Raw genomic sequence first — 22,583 nt, forward strand, 5'->3', positions numbered from 1 at the left:
CACATCAATTAATCAATCAATCAATCAACACCTCCCATTAAATTACAATGGAGAGGAGGAGGGGGGGGGGATTGGGTCGCCAAAGGCTGGCTGACCATCCTTCCTTTTTCAATAGCTTGATTGCACCATAGAAAAGCCGGTAATTTTCAGCTATGGGACTGGGGATGGCCGTCAATCTTTACTAGCCACAAATGATCCCGGGACAGTCATTTTTTAGGGTAGCCCAGAATGCTGCTGGAGCAAAACCAGGGCTCCCACTGAGGAAAATTAAAAAAATCCCTGAAATTCCTGGGGTGGGGGGGGGGGGGGGGTACGAGGGCATGCCTTGAATCTTACATCAGCATCTTTTTTTTTTGGGGGGGGGGGGGGGGGGGGGGTTGTTGTTTTTTTTGTTTGGTTGTTGTTGTTTTTTTGTTCGCTGAATCTCAGCTTTACTTTTCGTGGAAATCCACAAATTCACGGAATAGTAGGAGCCCTGAAAGCCCAGCAGGAAAATTATGGGGGTTTAGGTGAGAGGCTGTCAGGCAGCAGGGCTGTGGGTGGCAGTGGACAGACCTCTGAGGGCGAAAGATATCTGCTGACTGCCCAGCAGGTCGATCAGGCCGGACTCCACCATGCCCGTGATGAACAGCAGGTCCTCCTCAGCGTGGAGGTCTGTGAACAGTCCGCTGTCCGAAGGCCCCGCCTCCTGTCTGCACACACACCAAGACCAACACACACTTTTTTTTTTTTGGTTTGTTTTGTTTTGTTTGCTTTTTTGGTGCCCCAGAGTTTGGAACAAAGAGAAGTGCTGACTGACCTCTGTGTGGTGACAGGACTGATCACTGTGTCAAAGAGAGAGAGGGAGAGAGGAGAGACAGAGAGGGAGCTGGTGTCAGAGATAAAGAGAAAGGGAGAGAGAAAAGTAAGAGGAGAGAGAGATAGGGAGAAAGAAGGAAAGAGAGAGAGGGAGGTAAACGCACAAAGAGCTGACTGGCCTCTGTGCATTGACAGGACTGATAACTGTCTCAGTGAGAGAGGCAGGGGGGGGGGGGGAGAAAGAGAGAGAGGGGGGGAGAGATGGAGAGAGAGACAGAGGGAGAAAGAGAAAGAGGGAGAAAGAAAGACGGAGAGAGAGGGAGAGAGAGGGAGGAAGACACAAAGAGAAGTGCTGACTGACCTCTGTGCAGTGACAGGGCTGATCACTGTCAGTGAGAGAGAGGGAGAGAGAAAGAGAGAAAGAGAAGGGGGGGGGGAGAGAGAGAGAGACAGAGGGAGAAAGAGGGAGAGAGAGGGAAATAAATACAAAGAGAAGTGCTGACTGACCTCTGTGCAGTGACAGGACTGATCACTGTGTCAGAGAGAGAGAGAAAGTGAGAGAGAGGTGAGACAGGGAGAGAGACAGAGAGAAAGAGGGAGAGAGGGAGGGAGAAGGAGGGAGAGAGGGAGGTAAACGCACAAAGAGCTGACTGGCCTCTGTGCATTGACAGGACTGATCACTGTCTCAGTGAGAGAAAGAGAGGGAGAGAGAAGGAGAGAGAGAGAGAGAGAGAGAGAGAGAGAGAGAGATGGAGAAAGAGGGAGAGAGGGAGGTAGACACAAAGAGAAGTGCTGACTGACCTCTGTGCGGTGACAGGACTGATCACTGTGTTAGAGAGAGAGAGAGAAAGGGAGAGAGAGGTGAGATAGGGAGAGAGACAAAGGGAGAAAGAGGGAGAGAAGGAGAGATAGAGAGGGAGTTAGACACAAAGAGAAGTGCTGACTGACCTCTGTGCAGTAACAGGACTGATCACTGTGTCGGCTCGCTTCACCAGAAACCCGTCCAGGACCAGCTCACTCCACACCAATGCCATCTGTCAACAACACCGCACACCCAGACACACCTCCGCATAATTAGGGGTTGTGCACACACACACACACACACACACACACACACACACACACAGAGTCATGTACACATGCACATGCACGCATACACACACATGCATGCGCACACACACACACACACACACACATTGAGTTATACATGCACATATGCGCATACACACACACACACACACACAGACCTTGGGCTTCAAGCGCACATATCTGTAAAGTCAGACGCCTCTGAAGAACTTGTTATTGTGATTGATTTACATTTACTGTGAAAATAATGCACCTGTTGTGAAAATGACTCCGTGTTCAAAAAACACTTACAGCTTGATCTCTGACCGAGGATAGGTGCTATACAACAATCAATCAATGAAAAAGCACAACTGACAAGAACATTACAAATAATTATGAAAGCAGCCCTTTACCTTTGACAGCTCAGTGTAGCAAACTTCTGGGAAGTCCATGCTGAAACAACCAGTCAAACAAATTAACCATCCGCTGAATCATGGACACTAATATCTGATACATGGTTATCATATGACATCATGCTATACTGTGTGCTGGACGAAACTTTTTTAACAGACAATGAAAGATCTGTAAAAGGACAAGTCTGGAACTTGCTTACTTTTGAGGAAGTGTCTGGGTTCGCATCTTTTTAATACCTGTGTGATATCTGAATCAGTAGCAGAAGCAGCACTGACTAGACGTTGTGTACCTGGTAAATGTTTATTGTTGTCTAATTATTTTGACATAAAGTCAGGAGAGTCAACTTCCAGTTCAGGGGCTGACTATGTGGAAACGTGTGCAGATCAGCTTATTTGTTTCGCACGTTAACTCAATCGTGTCTTGCCGGATGCGGATTTCCAACGCTGTTCCGTTCACTTGAAGTTGTGTCAGACGCATTCTTCCGACAGATTTCGATATTTTTTTTAATGTTACCGATCTTACTTTAAGGGCGACAACTCATGATTTCCAGATAACTACCATTGTTCATTCATTCTGCAGTAGTTTTAGATGGTTCTGTACTGACCAACCCTAACTTCACAGAACCACATGGTTTTCAACAGGGCAGCACCCAGGCGAAAGCGATTCGTGCGGAACATAAAAGTGGCTCAAGTCAAGCAATCTCTTTTTTTTTTATGCAGTATGCATAAATGATATCATTAGCACATCAAACCAAGAGTACAGGAGTGTGACTGAACCAGTGCAGGAGGAATCAGAGCATGAAGAAGTGGATTACCTGTGTTCAAAAAAATTTTTGTTTTCCTGCCAATGTGTATCATATTGGATTACCTACATCAGCAAAACCATATGGTTCCTTCTCTTAAGGAAAGCATTTTTAATAAATTCATTGTTGTATCTGTCCATTGGTATGTGTTTTATGTTTTTAGGGTGAGTGGTTGATTTTTTGTGATTTTTTAAAAATTGCTTAAAATAGTGCGATTTGAGGGGGGAACCGGGTCATTCTGACTGAGACTTGACTGAGTTAAAGAAAGAGGACAGGACCCAGAGGCCCAAAGAAGCAGACACGAACCAGTAGAGGGAAGGAAAGGTCAGGTGGTCCCTTGCCCTCTCATACACCTTCAGGTAGAGCTCCGCCACCCCTGCCGGCCTGAAACACACCACAGTCACAGGTCCCTTCATTCTCTGGGGCACTCAACACTCTCCTCTGGAGCCACACGCATCACACGTTATCACTCTAAACTGAGTATCATTATAATTTTACAGCATGTTCCCCCAAAATTACCACGTTCCAAAAATTACCATGAACTTCAATAAATGTCTGAAACCTGGCATTCAAATGATAGGCAACACCAATAAGTCACAATCTTTTTCTTCTTTTTTTAACATAAGCAAATCCATACACATTATCAATCTTACATCATGTTTCAGTCATGTTTTATTTGTTTATGAACGGCATCATCTTTTGTAAAGATTCTAAAACACGATCACAGACTTCAATGCTGTGTGTTCTGGTGCAGCCTACACATGGCTGCATGCCACAGGGACTGTGAATCATCATCAACCAAGCCAGCACAGTTTTCAGTTTGAAAACAAAACTAAAAAGCAAAAAAACAGAACAAAACTAAACACCACAATCAAGAAGAGGTAATCACGAACACACACAGTTTACATTGCATGCATGGTCCTCCACACAGCATACACACACACACACCTGAATATATCTATCACATGGAACTGGTCAGAATAATATTGAGTCAGATTCTTATAATAACTGCACCTGTATATATATTGCTGGTGGTGCTTAAACCATAACAAATAATTGGACTCTTATAAAAAAAAAAAATTCAAAAAGATACAAAGCTGCCATAGATTCTTACTGACCATTTAATCTGACTTGTTATGTTTCACTCACTCACGTGCATTAATTTGTTTTCAAAAGTGTGTTAATTCAACAAAGAATGTTTCATGAGTTAGCTACTCCCAAAAAGTGATACAAAAAGAACTGCCCCCATCCACTGATGTTTTGACACCCCCCCCGCCCCCCCCAAAAAAGAACACCCATTTGCCAAGCAATGCATGCAAGCACACACACACACACACACACACACACAAACACAAGCAGGTGCGCACACACACACACACACGTATGCACACACACACACCTTCCCCTCCACACACACACACCACCCACCCTCCCAACTCCAAGACAACCAACTGACTGCACGACTGACCAGACTCTGTTGTCCCTGGAGGAGAGATGCACCAAGTATTTGTACATCAGCCCGACCACCCCCTGTCTCTTCACACACTGCTTCAGGTAGCTCCGCACTTCCTCCTCCTCCGTCTCCTCCAGCGGAGGTCCTCCGCAGAGCTCTGTGGGACACCATACGCAGCTCACAGTCACCATGGCTTCCGATAACGCATAAATATGCGTCTCTGATGCTTACACAACTCACAATCACCACGACTTCCAATAACACATATGTGCGTCCCTGACGCTTTCAGTTACACAACTCACACTCACCATGGCTTCTGATAACACATAAATGTGCATCCCTGACGCTTTCAGTTACACAACTCACACTCACCACGGCTTCTGATAACACAAATGTGCATCCCTGACGCTTTCAGTTACACAACTCACACTCACCACGGCTTCTGATAACACATAGATGTGCGTCCCTGACGCTTTCAGTTACACAATTCACATTCACCACGACTTCTGATAAATAACACATAAATGTGCGTCCCTGACGCTTTCAGTTACACAACTCGCACTCACCACGGCTTCCAATAACACACAGATGTGCGTCCCTGACGCTTTCAGTCACACAGCTCACAAACACCACTGCTTTCTGATGACTGAGGTGTTTGCACACTTTTCTTTTTGTCTGCTCTTACATGTACATTTTCGTTTGCTCTGTACTGGGCAGAATGGCAAAGGAGAGGTTGGAATAATCAAGTTAGATTGTAATGACACATGCTTTCACAGTGTTTCTCTCTCTCTCTCTCTTATTTTTTTATTTCCTTTTGTTTACAATTTGCTTCTTTTTCTTTAGTCCTTCTTTAGGGTGAGGGCTGGATGTAAAAAAAAAATAAATAAATAAATAAAATAAAAAGCATGCACCTTGCTTATGTAGTACCCTCTTAGATAAAGAAATCAACTGTCTTGTTTTGTCAACGTGACAGCAACATGTGTACCTACCTGCAGCAGTGGCATCAGCAGCCACCTGTGAGGTCAGGCCAGGGTCCTCCACCTGAGACTCCTCATCATCCTGCACCGGTTGTCTGTGGGTCACACACATCAAGACAAGGTTAAAAGGTTAAAGGTTAAAGGTCATGAAGCCTTTAACGGTCATCGGGGCAGTGAATTCATACCCACTGCGTCTAGGGCTCACCTCAGGAAGGGAGGAGGGGGCTGGGGGGGTGGGGTTGCGGAGTGGCGGGTGGTGGGGGGGGGGGCCTAATCCTCTCATTCCGCCATTTAATTTTACATTCCCAAACCGAGGTTAGTTAGGTACCTATTCACACCTTGGTAGAAAGAGGAAAATCAGAGCAAAGCACAATTCCCAAGGACACAACACCATGCCGGAACAGGGCCTCAAACCCTGATCACCGGTAAACTCTGATTCAGAAGTCCGACACCTAACAGATTCTGCCATGGCAGCTCTTGAAAGACAAGGCAAGGTTATTTATTATCCACCCACTGGGAGCATCCATACACACATGCAACACACATCATACAAACAGAAAGTCATATAAGAAAGTGAAAATAAAACAAACAAAAAAGCCCAAGCAAGCAAAGCATATACACATAAAAAAGTTGGAACTTTCCCTAATGATTGAAACCACACAAATACACAAGTGTGACCATTGCGTCATTTTTTTATATCTTTCTTTCTTTCCATGTGTGTACTGTGCCTTACAAATACACTGCAGTCACACACGTGATTTTATCTCATTTTGCTATCATCAAGACCAAAGGCGCATTCATATTTTTTGGAAAAAACTGTCGTATCATTATGCATTTTCTTTGCCTGATCAGTATGTGAACCATCCATGTCGAGATGCACTCAAGACCTGACTAGTGCTGGGCTATGCTGCTGTCAGCAATCTACGAAGCAGATGTGGTGCAGCATATGTGGATTTGTCCAATCGCAGTGATGCCTACTTGAGAAACTGAAACATTGAAACTCACGTTAACGAAGTGGGCAGGAAATTGTGCAGCAGTTTCTGGATGTCCACGTTCTCCTGAGCTTCCTTGCGAGTGTTGCGCACACGGGCCGATCGTCGTTTGATCCCATAATCCTCTGGGCCAACCACCCCCACCGGTTTTTCCACTGGTGCGCGCTTTCTTTTGGTCCCTCGGCGGTTCCCTCTGGCGCCACGCCCCATGCCTACATGATCTTGTAAAGCGACTGGAAAAGAGAATATCACACAAATCTTTATAGAGTGTTGATCACAGCAAACAAGGAACCAGACCTTACTGCTGCCTTTGTGGGAAATGTGTATGACAGTCAGTCATGTCTGACTATGACCATAGGAAAAGCAGAGAAGGCAGCTATCTGGGATAGAATTTGATCATAGTCGTGAGTGTCTTGCCCAAGTTACATCTCAACTGTTTCGGCCTAGAGGGTTTTCGAACAGTCAGCAGGATGGTCTAACTATCCCCCAAGGCTGTAGTACAAACAGCCAATACAACCTTGCCTCCTAATCTGAGAGATGTACAGTGCAAAGTTGTGGTTAAGACAAAGGACATTTTTCTTCCTAACATTAGATTTAATCTAGCATATTAATGTGACCCACTGGTGCAGACACTGGCATGGGTCCAATTCCTGTCCTGAGCAAAACACTCTGGTGGAATAGCTAAGGCAAGTGTCCTCCCTTTACATGTTACTTCCCTTCCAAAAGAATTATTTTAAAGAATTTAACTCCTTCACAATAATCAAACAATATTGGTAACAAAGATAAATAATGGAATGATTTAGCTTTAAATGCTGCTATCACATCATTCAAGCAGACCCTCAAGAAACACCCTATAGCTCTGGGTGGTGGGTTTTTTTTTCCTGTTCTCACCTTCAGCCGACACAGGGGTGGACACAGCAGACTGGTGCTGGTTGGACGGAGAAGACAGAGCAGTGGTCTTCTCCACATCACCACCTGCCTCCACTGTCACACCACCAACGGTGCCAGCAGTTCCTGCAGTGCTGGTGGCCGGCTCAGTGATGGCAGTGGATGCTACGACACTGGTGTCCGCTGCCACACCGGCCTGGGACTGCTGGCTGCCAGACGCCACGGAAGCTGAGGATGGAGCAGACGACACTGGCGCCGCCTGTTTGAAGCGCTCCAGCAGACTGGAGGAGTAGGAGGAGGGGGCAGGGGTAGAGAGGAGGGGGGTGGAGGGCACGCAGTCCTGCAGCAAGGCCTGCACCTCGGTGGGGGTGATGGTGTTGAACCGGTACTTGGGCAGGGAGGGGGAGGTGGAGGGCCGCCCAAGGGCCTGCTGGGAAGAAGGGGAGCTCTTCCCTGATGGTGACGGGACTGAGGAGATGGAAGAGGCCGGGGGGTGGCCACCACTGACAGCAGAAGACGTCACAGGGGTGAGGAGGGAGGTGGTGGGAACAGCAGACACCGCAGGGGCGGCAGCAACAGATGACGCAACATCGTCAGCGGCAGATGTTTTGGGCATCGACGACAATAACGATGATGTAACTGCTGCCGTGCTGGCAGGCATCATCTCCACATCCACACTGAGCTGCTGAGTGGTTGGAGTATTTTGCTTGGAGGTTAGCTGCCCCTGGTTCTGTTCCGTCCCGTGCACAGCACTGCCAGGCGCAGGTAGCCCCGCCCCCTTAGTCACCTCAGAAGACACCTGGACGGCACTCTGCTGCCCACCTTCCCTCACCACCTGGGTGCTGTTCACACCCTGACCTGTGGTGGAGGAGCTGGTCGCCATGGTGATCCCACCCCCACTGCTGGAGGTCACAGACTTGGAAGACGTGCTGTCGCTTGTCTTCACCACTGCCCCAGAGGCCGTAACTCCAGGGAATTTTGGTGAAGCTTCTGCTCTCTCCGTGCTGGGGTCGGAAGAGAGCGCAGACGTCGCTGGGGTGGAGACTGAACTGAGCTGACCAGCAGGTGTGCAGGGCATGTGCTGTGTGGATCGTGCAGCATCCACAGCAGGGGAGGAGGATCTCTGGTCTACAGAGACCCCCGAGGAGACAGGAACATCACCTGATGCGTTAGCATCGTCCTTCCCTGGCGTTTGTGACAGCGAGGCAGGCTCCCCACCTGACAGTTCACCGCCAGTCATCTCCTGACCACCACCCTCAGCTGTGCTGTCCACATCCATCTCCTCTGTGTGTTTCTCCGGCCCAGTGTTGGCTGTGTCGCTGACTGTCAGTTCTGCTGCCCTGTTGTCATCCAGCTTCACCCCTGTTGTTTCTGTCGACTCCATCACCACCGGCCCTTTGTCACTGTCTCCATTGTGTGCAGGACCTGGCTGCACTGCCGTGTCACCCACATCCATGGCTTGCTCCCCTTGACGGTCACGGCTGGCTGGGTCACTGACAGCTGTTTTGACCCCAAGGTCATCGACACCTGTACTGACCCCAAGGTCACCGACACCTGCACTGACCCCACCTGGAGTCCCACTGGACGAGGCGGGAAGAAGGGATTCTGCAGTGGGCGCCGACTCTGACTCCATTTTCTGCAGACCACCACTACCACCACACTCTGGCTGTGTTGCTGATGTTGTATCAGTTGTGGTGGTGGTGGTGCTTGTTGTGGTCGTGGTGGCAATGGTGGCTGCAGAGGGTGTGACAGAGGGGGACGGAGCGGAGGTGGTGGGTGTGGAGGTGGTGTGGTCCTCAGGGTGATCTGCCCTGCCCTCGGCCATGGCAAAGTACTCCCTCATGTCCAGAGGCAGCACCAGGCTCTGCAACACAGGTATACAATAATAATACATGCATGACAGTCAGCCGTGTCCGACTATGAGCACCAGAACAGCATAGGAAGCAACTGCTGTCCTGACAACATGGGCTAGAATTTGATTATAGTGGAGAGTGTCTTGCCAAAGTTACATCTCCACTCTCTTGGCCTAGAGGGCTTTAGGACGGTGGGCATTAGGACGGTTCTCAAAGGCCAACTAGCCCCCAAGGCTGCAGCGCTAAGAGCCAGTGTAATCTTACCTCCGAGTCTGAAAATTATAGTCCTTCACAAAAGACTAAGCCGCAAATTAATTCCAACAGCAGTGGAGAAACAATTGATCATACAGCTTTCACTTATGTTGATCTCTGACATGAGGCGAGCGTTGAGCAGATATGCAACTCTACTCAGTCACTGTGCTGCACTGGGGTTTATAGACAGTGCCCTTGTTGTCAACGTGTACTTTTCAACCAGTATGTCTTATTGTTTGCCTGTCTCTCTGGGTGAGTGAGTGTGTGAGTGTAAGAGCGAGTAAGTGTGAGAGTTAGTTGAGTGAATGTGAGTGGGAGTGACTGAGTTGAGTGAGTAAGAGTGGGTGAGTGAGTGAGACAGAAAGAGTGAGAGAGAGAGAGAGAGAGGAAGAGAGGGAGAGAAGGAGAGTGTGTGTGTGTGTGTGTGTGTGTGTGTGTGTGTGTGTGTGTGTGTGGATAGGTGAATGAGTGAGTGAGTGGGTGCCACATCTTTAGGTGTGGTGGTCAGTTGGTTAGAGCGATGGATTCTCGCCTAAGTTTCAAGAGTTCGATCCCCGTCGCATCTGGTGGGTACAGGGTGGAGATTTTTCCAATCTCTCAGGTCAACATATGTGCAGACCTGCTAGTGCCTGAACCCCCTTCATGTGTATACACATGCAGAAGACCAAATATGCACTTTAAAGATCCTGTAATCCCTGTCAGCGTTCGGTGGTTTATGGAAACAAGAGCATACCCAGCATGCACATCACAGAAAACAGAGTATGGCTGCCTTCATGGCGGCATAAATAAACAAAACGGTCATACACGTTAAGTGTCTGTGTGACTGTATGTGTGTATGAGACTGGAAACTGACTGAATGACACAGGAAACGAATTATGAGCACCCAATGGCAGCTATCAGTCAGCTCTACCCAGGTAGGCAGCCTGTTGTGCAAAATGTTTATAATCAGTATCAGTATCAGTAGCTCAAGGAGGCGTCACTGCATTCAGTCAAATCCATATACGCTACACCACATCTGCCAAGCAGATGCCTGACCAGCAACGTAACCCAACACGCTTAGTCAGGCCTTGAGAAAAAAAAAAAATAATAAAATAAAATAATCATAATAATAATAAAATAACCCCCAAAAAACAAAACAAAATGAAAGTAAAATAAAAAAATAATAAATACATAAAAATACTACTACTACTACTACTAATAAAAACTTCATCAAGATTTTGCGCCTTATAAATATTATTATTAGTAGTAGTGTTTATAAAGCACTTGCAGCTTGATCTCTGACTGAGAATGGGCACTACATAAGTATCCATATCAACATCATCCCCAAATCAGGAACAGACCAAAATCATCAGAAACACCAAGTAACATTTGCTCTCACAAAGAGTGTAAAAACATAAGCTGTCTCCCATCCAACCTGGCAGCAAGAAATATCACATGAGGGAATACTCTCTTTTATTTTTGTAGCTTTGAGCTTGTTGCACAGCTGCAGACCACACTCGCATATAGTGATATCACCTCAAGTGATGCTCCACAAGCATCCTCTTCATCACTGATTAAAGTCTTTTCGGTGTAGTTCTCACACACGTTCCTTTTCATCACCATGTTGGTTCTCTGATTCATTCTCTACCTTTCTAATATTTCTGGTTTTGACGAAATGCTTGTGCACACACATCTAAGCTGTCACACAGAACATTTTTGTTGATTTTACAGAAGAAATATTGACAAATCAGGATGGTAGACATATGTGAAGGACACATACAGCACAGTGTCACATTCCTACACACAAACACATGCCAGACACTCAGACGGTCAGTTTAAGTTTCAGTTTTTCAAGGAGGCATCACTGCGTTCAGACAAATCCATATACCCTACACCATATCTGCTTTGCAGATGCCTGACCAGCAGCATAACCCAACATGCTTAGTCAGGCCTTGAGTGCATGCATATGTTGTAGTGTGCCAGCAGTGTCACCCCCCACCACCCCCACTCTGTCCCCCTTCCCTCTGCCCCCCCTCACCCCCCTTTTTTATATCCCTTCCCGCTCCGTCCAAAGTCCAGTCTTTGAGGTTGCACCGACATCGCACCACCCTCGCTCCTTCCACACCCCCCTCCTCACCCCACTCCCTAGTCGGCCGCCTTTGGTCAGCGACACCGTGTCACCAATCCCAGCTGTTGAAACACATGTGGTTATGTGATGTCTGCCACAATCCCCGTGCTGAATTAGATGTCGGCTTGTTCGAAACCTGCCAGTGTCGGCATGTCGGAACATTGCAGTAAGGCGGTCTGTCTTTCAAGTCATATCTCCCCCCCCCCTTCCCTCTCCCCAATCTCTTTGTGACGTAAACGGGTGAACTTGTCGTCATAGAATGTGTATAGATAAGTGGGTTGAATTGTAGCAAATCAGATCAATCTGTTGAATTGGACGAATTGGGATTAAGCAGTGAATCTGTAAGTCATTCACGTAGCATCATTAGGACAAGCAAAGATTGGTGATTTCAGATCAACTAGTTGGGGGAGTGAGTGCTGTAGCTTGCATTAGTATGCACAGTATGTTGTGGGAAAGGAGTAAAACCAGTTAGCACAGCTAGTTCTTGGCTGTCTCCAAGAAGAACTGAACACTGACACAGGCTGACTGACTGATCGGTGATGTGAAGTGCAGGGAAATCCTTGATGGGCTGTGTGCTGCTTGTAGGTGCTACTTTAGGCATAGGGTGAACTTTTTACAGTGTGCTGCTTGTAGGAAGTACTAAGGTAGGCAGTGTGTGCTGCTTTAAGTAGGTGTTGCTTTTGCTAAGTAGGGTGAACTACTTAGTGTGTGTGTTGTATTGTTAAGTAAAAGTAAACACTCTATAAAAACCACTCCATGTGGCCCTGCTATTAGTGTGAGAAGAGAGCGAGTGAGTGAGAGTGTGCATCATTAGTTGATCCAGTACTCCCTGTCTGCTCCTCTCTCTTGGAATCGAACCAGCCCCTCGAACAGTTTCTAAACATATATATCTGAGTACCTATCAGAGTGGATTTTTTCAACAGAATTTTGCCAGAGGACAACACTTTTGTTGCTATAGGTTCTTTTTCAGAGCACCTAGTGCGTGCTTTACACAGGATTTCAGTTTATCCTCTCATCCAAATGACTAAATGCTCAGTTTGATTTTAAAGTCAAATGTAAGAGAAAGGGCAAGAGTGGGATTCAAACCCAGACCCTCACGGACCCTCTGTACTGGCAGAGCATCTCAACCATTCTGCCACCTTCCTAAGCTCAGACGGTCAGAGCTTCTCTTACTGACTCAGATAACATCTCTCCCTGTGAGCCACTTTCCACATTCACAGACGTACCCACCATCCCCTACACACTGACACACCCAACAGCCCTCATACCTTGGGAGGATTGCAGGTGGTGAAGTCATCAAACAGCTCCACCAGACACTCCCCCACACACCTCCACCTGGAAACACCACCTCCACATTACCACCATGTCCACACCACCCCCACATTCTCATGATGATAATAATAATAATAAGAAGAAGAAGAAGAAGAATGGCACTTATATAACACACACACCCCCACATTCTCATGATGATAATAATAACAAGAAGAAGAAGAAGAATGGCACTTATATAACACACACCACCCCCACATTCTCATGATAATGGCTAATGCATGTCTCCAAGCTGATTTAGAACTCAATGCACTGGTAACAGCCCATTCACATGCATCCACGCCCGAACACAACCACACTCAACCAAACACACAGCACACATATGCACCCATGAGCAGAAAACAGCTCAAATTAACAGTGGAGAAAGAAAATTCTATCAAAACATCCTTCATATCAATACTATCATCCTCCATACCATGACAGGGTTTCTACTCAGAGCACTACGTTTACAAATGTTCTACAAACATTTAAGCTTTACTTGGACTAAATTTCAAAAACTCAATATTTACTTTTGACTACTACTAGTGTACTACTTTTAAATCACGTAGAAATCAAGTACATGTGTCTAACCTTACCTGTTCTACCCTTAAAATCAGATTTTGCATGACTCGTATTTGGTTTCTGAATCATGTTTGAACTTTTTTTTCATTCCCCCATCTCTCTCTCTCCTGCCAAGAGGCACAGAAATACATACACAGAATACAGAATACTTTATTACATCAACAAGAGAGAACCGAACATCACAACACACCCGCAACAAGAAAAAAATATCATGCTCTCTCATAATCACCTTGCTTTTGAGCCATAATCCTTCCAAGGATAGGAAAGCAGAACTAAAGATCAACTGAACACCAGGTGAAAAAAACAACAACAACCACCAAAATGAATAATTCAAGGAAATATCTGAAGCATGCAATAAATAAAGTGAAAGAAATACAAGCATAAAAGAACATGTGAGTGTCTAATAAAATACACACACAGTCCCATGCAAGAACTCAAAGTGAAGGACTTGAAAGCGAAGCACTTCCTGAATCCGCATTGTGACACAGATCCAGACAACATTTTTCTTCTCCCCCCACCCCTCCTCCCCCCTCAACATGTTCTAGTCGGAACAGCAATGCACAAACAACTTACGTCAGCTGTGTGATGGGTCTGGGCAGCTTCAGTGGAGGTGGGTCAGGCCTTTTGGCCAGCTGTCGTCTCTTGTCACGGATAGCAACACACTCCTTGATCATCTGCAGCCACACAAAATACCTCTTTCAGACATCCAAACCACATCACAATTGGAGAAAAACGAAGGTAAAGATTTTTAATTTGGAAGCCTAGGGGGGTTTTTTGTTTGTTTGTTTTTTTCTTTCTTTTTTTTTTGTTGTTGTTTGTTTTGGTTTGGTTTTGGGGTGTTTCTTTTTGTTACCATCAAAGCACACATAAAAGAATCCAAGGCAACAAAAGTTGTCCCTGGCCAAATTTTGTAGAAAATCCACTTTGACTGGAAGACAAATACACAGGCAGAAAAGGAAGAAAAAAAATGGATGGCGCTGAAATGTAGCCATGCGCTCTCCCCAGGTAGAGCAACCCAAATTTTACACAACTATCTCACTGCTGTTTTACCTACACATTGCAGCACTATCCTACTACTGCTTTACCTACACAGCCCACTGCTGTCTCACTACTGCTTTACCCACACAAAACACTGCTGTCTCACTACTGCTTTACCCACACAAAACACTGCTGTCTCACTACTGCTTTACACACACAAAACACTGCTGTCTCACTACTGCTTTACCCACACAAAACACTGCTGTCTCACTACTGCTTTACCCACACAAAACACTGCTGTCTCACTACTGCTTTACACACACAAAACACTGCTGTCTCACTACTGCTTTACACACACAAAACACTGCTGTCTCACTACTGCTTTACACACACAAAACACTGCTGTCTCACTACTGCTTTACCCACAAAAAAAACACACTGCTATCTTACTGCTGCTTTACCCACACAAAACGCAGCTGTCTCACTACTGCTTTACACACACAAAACACTGCTGTCTCACTACTGCTTTACACACACAAAACACTGCTGTCTCACTACTGCTTTACACACACAAAACACTGCTGTCTCACTACTGCTTTACACACACAAAACACTGCTGTCTCACTACTGCTTTACCCACATAAAAAAACTCACTGCTATCTTACTGCTGCTTTACCCACACAAAACACTGCTATCTCACTACTGCTTTACCCACATAAAACACTGCTATCTGACTACTGCTTTACCCACACAAAACAGCTATCTCACTACTGCTTTACCCACATAAAACACTGCTATCTGACTACTGCTTTACCCACATAAAACACTGCTATCTCACTACTGCTTTACCCACACAAAACACTGCTATCTCACTACTGCTTTACCCACATAAAATACTGTTATCTCACTACTGATTTACCCACACAAAACACTGTTATCACACTACTGCTTTACTGCTATCTTACTGCTGCTTTACACACACAAAACAGCTATCTTACTACTGCTTTACCCACATAAAAAACACATCTGACTACTGCTTTAACCACTCACACACTGCAGAAATACTTGAATAATCATACCAACAATACTGCTAATCTATAATTTAAAAGAAACCCAGTCATACTGATATCATTTGTCAGTCAACAGTCCTTTAGTTTATGGGGTTGCCGATGGAGATGACCCCATGACAATGTAGCAACAGCCTACATTGTAAGTTATCCCTGAATACAGTGGAGGGAGACACAGAGTGACCTACTCTGACTGAATGCCAAAGACCAATAACAGAAAGAAGAAGGAAAGCGACAAAAGACAGACTGATAACAGACAGAAGTAGGAAAGCGACAAAGATTGACTGAATGCAGAGGGTCAATAACAGACAGAAGGCAGCGACAAAGACAGACAGAATGCTTAAGACTGATAACACACAGACAAGCAGAAAGAAAACAACAGACAGACTGAATGCAGAAGACAGATAAAAGACAGAAGAAGGAAAGCTACAAAGACAGACTGAATGCAGAAGACAGATAAAAGACAGAAGAAGGAAAGCTACAAAGACAGACAGAATGCAGAAGACAGATAAAAGACAGAAGAAGGAAAGCTACAAAGACAGACTCAATGCAGAAGACAGATAAAAGACAGAAGAAGGAAAGCTACAAAGACAGACAGAATGCAGAAGACAGATAAAAGACAGAAGAAGGAAAGCTACAAAGACAGACTGAATGCAGAAGACAGATAAAAGACAGAAGAAGGAAAGCTACAAAGACAGACTGAATGCAGAAGACAGATAAAAGACAGAAGAAGGAAAGCTACAAAGACAGACTGAATGCAGAAGACAGATAAAAGACACAAGAAGGAGAGCGACAAAGACAGACTGAATGCAGAAGACTGACAACAGACAGAAGAAGGAGAGCGACAAAGACAAACTGAATGCAGAAGACCGACAACAGACACAAGAAGGAGAGCGACAAAGACAGACTGAATTGAATGCAGAAGACAGATAAAAGACAGAAGAAGGTGAGCGACAAAGACAGACTGAATGCAGAAGACCGCCAACAGACACAAGAAGGAAAGTAACAAAGACAAACTGAATGCAGAAGACCGAAAACAGACACAAGAAGGAGAGCGACAAAGACAGACTGAATGCAGAAGACCGACAACAGACACAAGAAGGAAAGTAACAAAGACAAACTGAATGCAGAAGACAGATAAAAGACAGAAGAAGGAAAGCTACAAAGACAGACTGAATGCAGAAGACAGATAAAAGACAGAAGAAGGAAAGCTACAAAGACAGACTGAATGCAGAAGACAGATAAAAGACAGAAGAAGGAAAGCTACAAAGACAGACTCAATGCAGAAGACAGATAAAAGACAGAAGAAGGAAAGCTACAAAGACAGACAGAATGCAGAAGACAGATAAAAGACAGAAGAAGGAAAGCTACAAAGACAGACTGAATGCAGAAGACAGATAAAAGACAGAAGAAGGAAAGCTACAAAGACAGACTGAATGCAGAAGACAGATAAAAGACAGAAGAAGGAAAGCTACAAAGACAGACAGAATGCAGAAAACAGATAAAAGACAGAAGAAGGAAAGCTACAAAGACAGACTGAATGCAGAAGACAGATAAAAGACAGAAGAAGGAAAGCTACAAAGACAGACAGAATGCAGAAGACAGATAAAAGACAGAAGAAGGAAAGCTACAAAGACAGACTGAATGCAGAAGACAGATAAAAGACACAAGAAGGAGAGCGACAAAGACAGACTGAATGCAGAAGACTGACAACAGACAGAAGAAGGAGAGCGACAAAGACAAACTGAATGCAGAAGACCGACAACAGACACAAGAAGGAGAGCGACAAAGACAGACTGAATTGAATGCAGAAGACAGATAAAAGACAGAAGAAGGTGAGCGACAAAGACAGACTGAATGCAGAAGACCGACAACAGACACAAGAAGGAAAGTAACAAAGACAAACTGAATGCAGAAGACCGAAAACAGACACAAGAAGGAGAGCGACAAAGACAGACTGAATGCAGAAGACTGATAACAGAAAGACAGGCAGATATTGCAGCTGGATGAATGATATAACTTCAGTGAAGCGACTGTCAGTGTTTATGTACTTTCTTAGAAGCAGATTCTACGGTGTAATGCTTCAGTGTTTTTGTTGGAATCAAATAATGTATTTTGCTATATTGTTTACCCAAATGTGAAATGTGATTACATGTTTCTTGACAAATATAACCTTCTCTGCAAGGAAAAAAAAAAAAAAAAAGACAGGCAGGCAGAAGGTAAATGTCACTCACTCTTTCCGTTTCTTCTGGTTCCACAGACACCGTGTGGATGATGGGGTCACTGCACAGTATTATCACAGTAATAACAACTATTAGTCCTTCTATTATCATCAGCAAAAGCATCTTGACTTCACAGTAATAATATGCATTATCATCTGCCTCTACATGACAACATTCAGTCACTACTTCTTCACTTTTAGTTTACATTTTCATGCACATTACCACACCACTACAGTACAATATTTTCTCTGTGTATAAAGATATACTGTAAACTATCTTGTTAATGCCCAGTATCTAGTCAAACCCCACCCCAAGCCCTATCCTTTTTTTTTTTTTTTTTTTTTGCTGCCCCATCATCTGCACCGTTTCAGTGGCATTACTCCCACGCCGCTCATTTAGATTCCCCCATACACAGTCACACCTGGGTTCATCCGTTGCAGTTCCAGCGTCGGCAGTCCACAGGGAACCATCGATGTTATGTCACCAGGAGGCCACACACCAGAGGAGACCCTGCACTGCTGCTGAGTCACTTCAGTGGTGTTCAGTGGTGCCTGTTCTGATTCAACGTACTTGGGACACCACCTACTAAGCCCCCTACTAACGACAATAATGGCTTAGTGGTGGAGCCAGACTGAGTGAGTGTCCCTCCCAGAGTGGACACCACGTCCCTCAAACAACAGCCCCCCATGAATCTGCCGATATTGACGACATTGACAGGACTCACCCCAAGCACAGAAGTGGAGGGATATCGAAACTGAGGTCACCATGACAGCAGGACATGAAAGGCCACAGACTTTGAGACTATTTTGTTTATATTGATGACGATGAAGGAGGAGGAGGATGACGATGATGATGACGATGTTGCTATGGAGGTCCATTTTGGTTTGGGACTGCGTGACAAGGCTGTACTCTACGCTTCCTGTCATAATGATATCCTGGCGTTAACCAGGCCCAAGAGATACAGACACTTGCAGTGTTGGTCAGGTAATCCGAGCAACACACCCAAAGACGCATCCTTGAAGTGGATGACACTCGACTGTGTAGTCCCAGTCTCCCCATTTAAGCCCACAGCACACTCAACTCTGGGCAGGAGCCGGCCACGGGCCGAAAAACCCACCTCCGCTGGGATTCGAACCCGCGTCCTCCCAGCCGTCAGTTCGCGACGCTAACCCTTTCGCCACGGCGGCTGGTTGCCCTATCTATTTTTGGTTTAAAATGTTCATTGGGTAAAATAGCTTGTAAACACCCACACCCCACTTTGGGGAAAAAACAACCACCAACCAACCAACAAACAAAGAGAGAAGAAATCTATCATGAATTAATGATAATCCAGTTTGCTATCACTGATAGTGTAACTTTCCAGAGCAGTGCAGATCCTGATTTTGAGATAAAGAATAGCACTCCTGCATGAGATGTGAATGTGTCACTGAAAAACCAAGTGAGAGCATGACACATTGTCTTGTTTTAGTGTCCATTGTGTTCTCATTCCCAGCCCAGCGGTGCTATCATATAAACCATAGTAAAGGAAAAGGGCTCCCACAAAGGGTTAAGTACCCAGCTGACATGCTCCTGTAAAGGGTTGGCTCCCACAAAGGGTTAAGTACCCAGCTGACATGCTCCTGTAAAGGGTTGGCTCCCACAAAGGGTTAAGTACCCAGCTGACATGCTCCTGTAAAGGGTTAAGTACCCAACAGACACGCTCCAAAAAGGGTAAAGCCTACCCCTAACTTCAGGATGAAATATGTGCAAAGTGGGGATGGACGCTTTCAAGATAGTTTACAGTATGTGCTGTCGTTTTTTTCTGTTGTGTCTTCATGTGCTGTTTGCATGCCATTATCAATATTGTATATGTACTGTTTCGTGTGAGGCAATTTGAGCCCATTAGATGGTGAGTTTGTGTCATGTAAGTACTACTGAGCGCATAAGATTTTTTAGTTTGATTCATATAAGTATTATATTACTATCATTCAACTGTCAACCTTTTTCACCATCAGCACTGCTACAATACAATCTGGACACCTACCATTACAACAAGCCTGTCTAGCTTTAATCACACTGATCTGTTTTGACACAAGCAAACACTACAATAAACACCAGCTTATTCAAGCTGTCGTCACTTGTCAAAAAACACACATCAGTCACATTGTCAGTAACAGTACTGACATCCACCTCTGTAGTATGCAGCACTTATTCCTTTCATTATCACTCAGCTACATGTTCGCACACACATTAATTGCATGTGTATGAGCATGTGTGTGTGTGTGTGTGTGTAGATAGACAACATTTTGGATGTGTGATTGTGTGCATGTGTGTGTAACACAGGTTCTACAAGTGGTTTTTTTTTCTGAAATAAGCAAACATAAATGCTGGACAAATTGCAGCTGAGCTTCATGTCAATTGCATACATACCACTAACTCTGGAAAACAAAAAAGTTGTTCTAATAAAGTTGTTTCAATGGGAAACAAAAACAGAAATAACTGCTATGCTGATCTCTGATAAAGAAATTTTCTTTTTTTTTTTTTTTTTTTTTTTTTTGTTAGTCAGGTCCAACTATGACCATCAGAACAGCACAGCAGAGGAGGCAACTGCTGTCCTGAGTATCTGGGCTAGAATTTTATTTCGTGGATAGTGTCTTGCCCAAGTTACACCCCCACTCTCTTGGCCAGTAGGGCTTTAGGACAGTCAGTGTTGGGATGGTTCCCAAAGGCCAGCTAGCTAACCCCCAAGGGTGCAGCACAAAGAGCCAGTACAATTTTGCCTCCTAGTTTGAGAGTCATAGTCCTTCACAAAAGACTAAGCTGTAAATGACTTCCCATTGCAATGGAGAAACCACATACAGCTCTCACATTGCTGTTGGCCCAGCTGTAAGCTTATGTCAGTCTGTGATATAAGCTGAGCACTGGTATGACAGGCCAGAAATATATATATATATAAGCTGACAAAAAGAAGAGGGCTGTGTGAGGACTGACCAGTACGCGAAGAGCTCTTTGGAGATGGAGGTGAGGGAGGGCTGCTCCTTCAGGATCTGCCGGGAGAACACTAGGCCCTTTGTGTAGTACGGGTCTCGCTCCAACGCCCGCCCACAGTACTCCAGGCAGACTGCACACACACACACACACACACACAGTGACACACACACACACAGTGACACACACACACACAGTGACACACACACACACAGTGACACACACACACACACACAGTGACGCACACACACACACACGCACACTCTCTCTCACACACACACATACACACACAAACACGCACACAAAAATACTCGCACATAATTATTCACTGCTGAAATCACATTCCACTGCAACTACCAACAGTCAATAGTCCATCTCTGTATCAATATCAACACCATCACCACGCCCCTTAAGAGACTTTGAGATTGTATTAATATCAACGCCATCATTTTAAACCTGAAGAGAATTTGAGACAAAGTGGATTGTGTCCAGTCCCACATAGAACAGGAGGAAGGTGGCAGAATGGTTAAGACACTTATCTGCCAATACAGTGCTCATGAAGGTCTGGGTTTGATTCCCACTCTTGCCCTTTTTTGACCGGAAAATCAAAACTGTCAGTCTTGTCATTCAGATGAGACAATAAAGCCAGGTCCTGTTTACAGCACGCTTTTGGCGCACTGAAAAAGAATGCATGGCAACAAAAATTCTGTGGATGAAATGTACTCTGATTGGTACATGAATACATTCACATGCACTCAAGGCCTGACTAAGCGCGCTGGGTTTCGCTGCTGGTCAGGCATCTGCCTAGCAAATGTGTGAAGCATATCATATGGATCTGTCTGATCGTTGTGATGCCTACTGGAGAAACTGAAACTGAAACAGAAGTGACAGATATACTCACAGGGATAGTGGAGGGGCAGTGGTAACAGTCAACTGAAAACAAGCCGTGACAGCAGGGGGTGGGAGGTGGGGAGGATAAGAGGGAGGGAGCAGAAGAACACAGAGAGGGACTTCCTGCAGTAAACGCCAAGTGTGCAGAGCGGTAAAATCAGAGGGAGGGAGACAGGGAGGGTGAGGACATGGAGGTGGAGACAGGGCAGTACAAGGAAGAAGGGAAGGGTGAAAACGAACGCTCACTCACCGGCGTAGTCATTGAGAGCGTACAGCACAGTGATCACAGCATCCAGACTGGGCCAGTGGCGTTCGTTGCACTGCAGGCCCTGTGCACGCACACACACACACACACATACACACACACTCACACCACACACATACACACTCACACATTCATAACACACCACACACACACATACATCCCACACACACCACAAATACATGTTAAATTTGAATAATAGAGTTTCAAAGCAGTCCTACCAAACATTTTTTCAGTGTTCGCAATAATGTATTTTTGAATTTCAAGACGTAATCTGTTATTTCAGAAAGTTTGCTGCACAGCATTTGATAAAGTTACTTGATGTAACAATACTGTTTCAAATGTTTGATTTTCCCCATCATTTTACTTGATTTCCCCCATCATTCTGCTATGTTCCATATCTTTCTGCTTTCATTCCCCCTTTTCATACATATTCTGTCTCACATGCACACTTGCATGCACACACAAGTACATTCCAGTTTGCAATTGTCTATTCCTAAATAGTCTTTCTCTCTTCCCACACTTCCGTCTCCCTTTTTTTCCCCCGCCATCATCTAATATCACTCAAAATGGAAAGCTGTAAAACTGAAGACTACAAATACACAAACACACCTTCATTCAGTGTGCTGCTCCACTGTGTAACAGGAAATTTTCTTCCTAAAATTACGTTTAAGTAACATACTTACCATGACCCACCCGTGCAGA

General features: G+C 45.1%; 1 protein-coding gene across 2 annotated transcripts in view; it reads right to left on the reverse strand.

The window, feature by feature from the left end:
* Nucleotides 1-22,583, reverse strand: part of LOC143286923 (uncharacterized) — a 72,371-nt gene that overhangs the window by 44,072 nt on the left and 5,716 nt on the right. For both annotated transcript variants that reach the window (XM_076594878.1, XM_076594877.1), the window contains exons 6-18: nucleotides 21,867-21,945; nucleotides 20,729-20,858; nucleotides 17,771-17,819; nucleotides 14,065-14,165; nucleotides 12,870-12,936; nucleotides 7,393-9,253; nucleotides 6,515-6,734; nucleotides 5,522-5,604; nucleotides 4,548-4,689; nucleotides 3,386-3,463; nucleotides 2,277-2,316; nucleotides 1,747-1,832; nucleotides 556-692 (exon numbers count right to left, since the gene is read on the reverse strand). In XM_076594878.1, coding sequence (XP_076450993.1) covers nucleotides 556-692; nucleotides 1,747-1,832; nucleotides 2,277-2,316; nucleotides 3,386-3,463; nucleotides 4,548-4,689; nucleotides 5,522-5,604; nucleotides 6,515-6,734; nucleotides 7,393-9,253; nucleotides 12,870-12,936; nucleotides 14,065-14,165; nucleotides 17,771-17,819; nucleotides 20,729-20,858; nucleotides 21,867-21,945 — 3,073 coding nt within the window. The remainder of the gene's footprint in view (nucleotides 1-555; nucleotides 693-1,746; nucleotides 1,833-2,276; nucleotides 2,317-3,385; nucleotides 3,464-4,547; nucleotides 4,690-5,521; nucleotides 5,605-6,514; nucleotides 6,735-7,392; nucleotides 9,254-12,869; nucleotides 12,937-14,064; nucleotides 14,166-17,770; nucleotides 17,820-20,728; nucleotides 20,859-21,866; nucleotides 21,946-22,583) is intronic.

This window comes from Babylonia areolata, chromosome 10 (genome assembly GCF_041734735.1).
Source record: "Babylonia areolata isolate BAREFJ2019XMU chromosome 10, ASM4173473v1, whole genome shotgun sequence".
Lineage (NCBI taxonomy): Eukaryota > Metazoa > Mollusca > Gastropoda > Neogastropoda > Buccinidae > Babylonia > Babylonia areolata.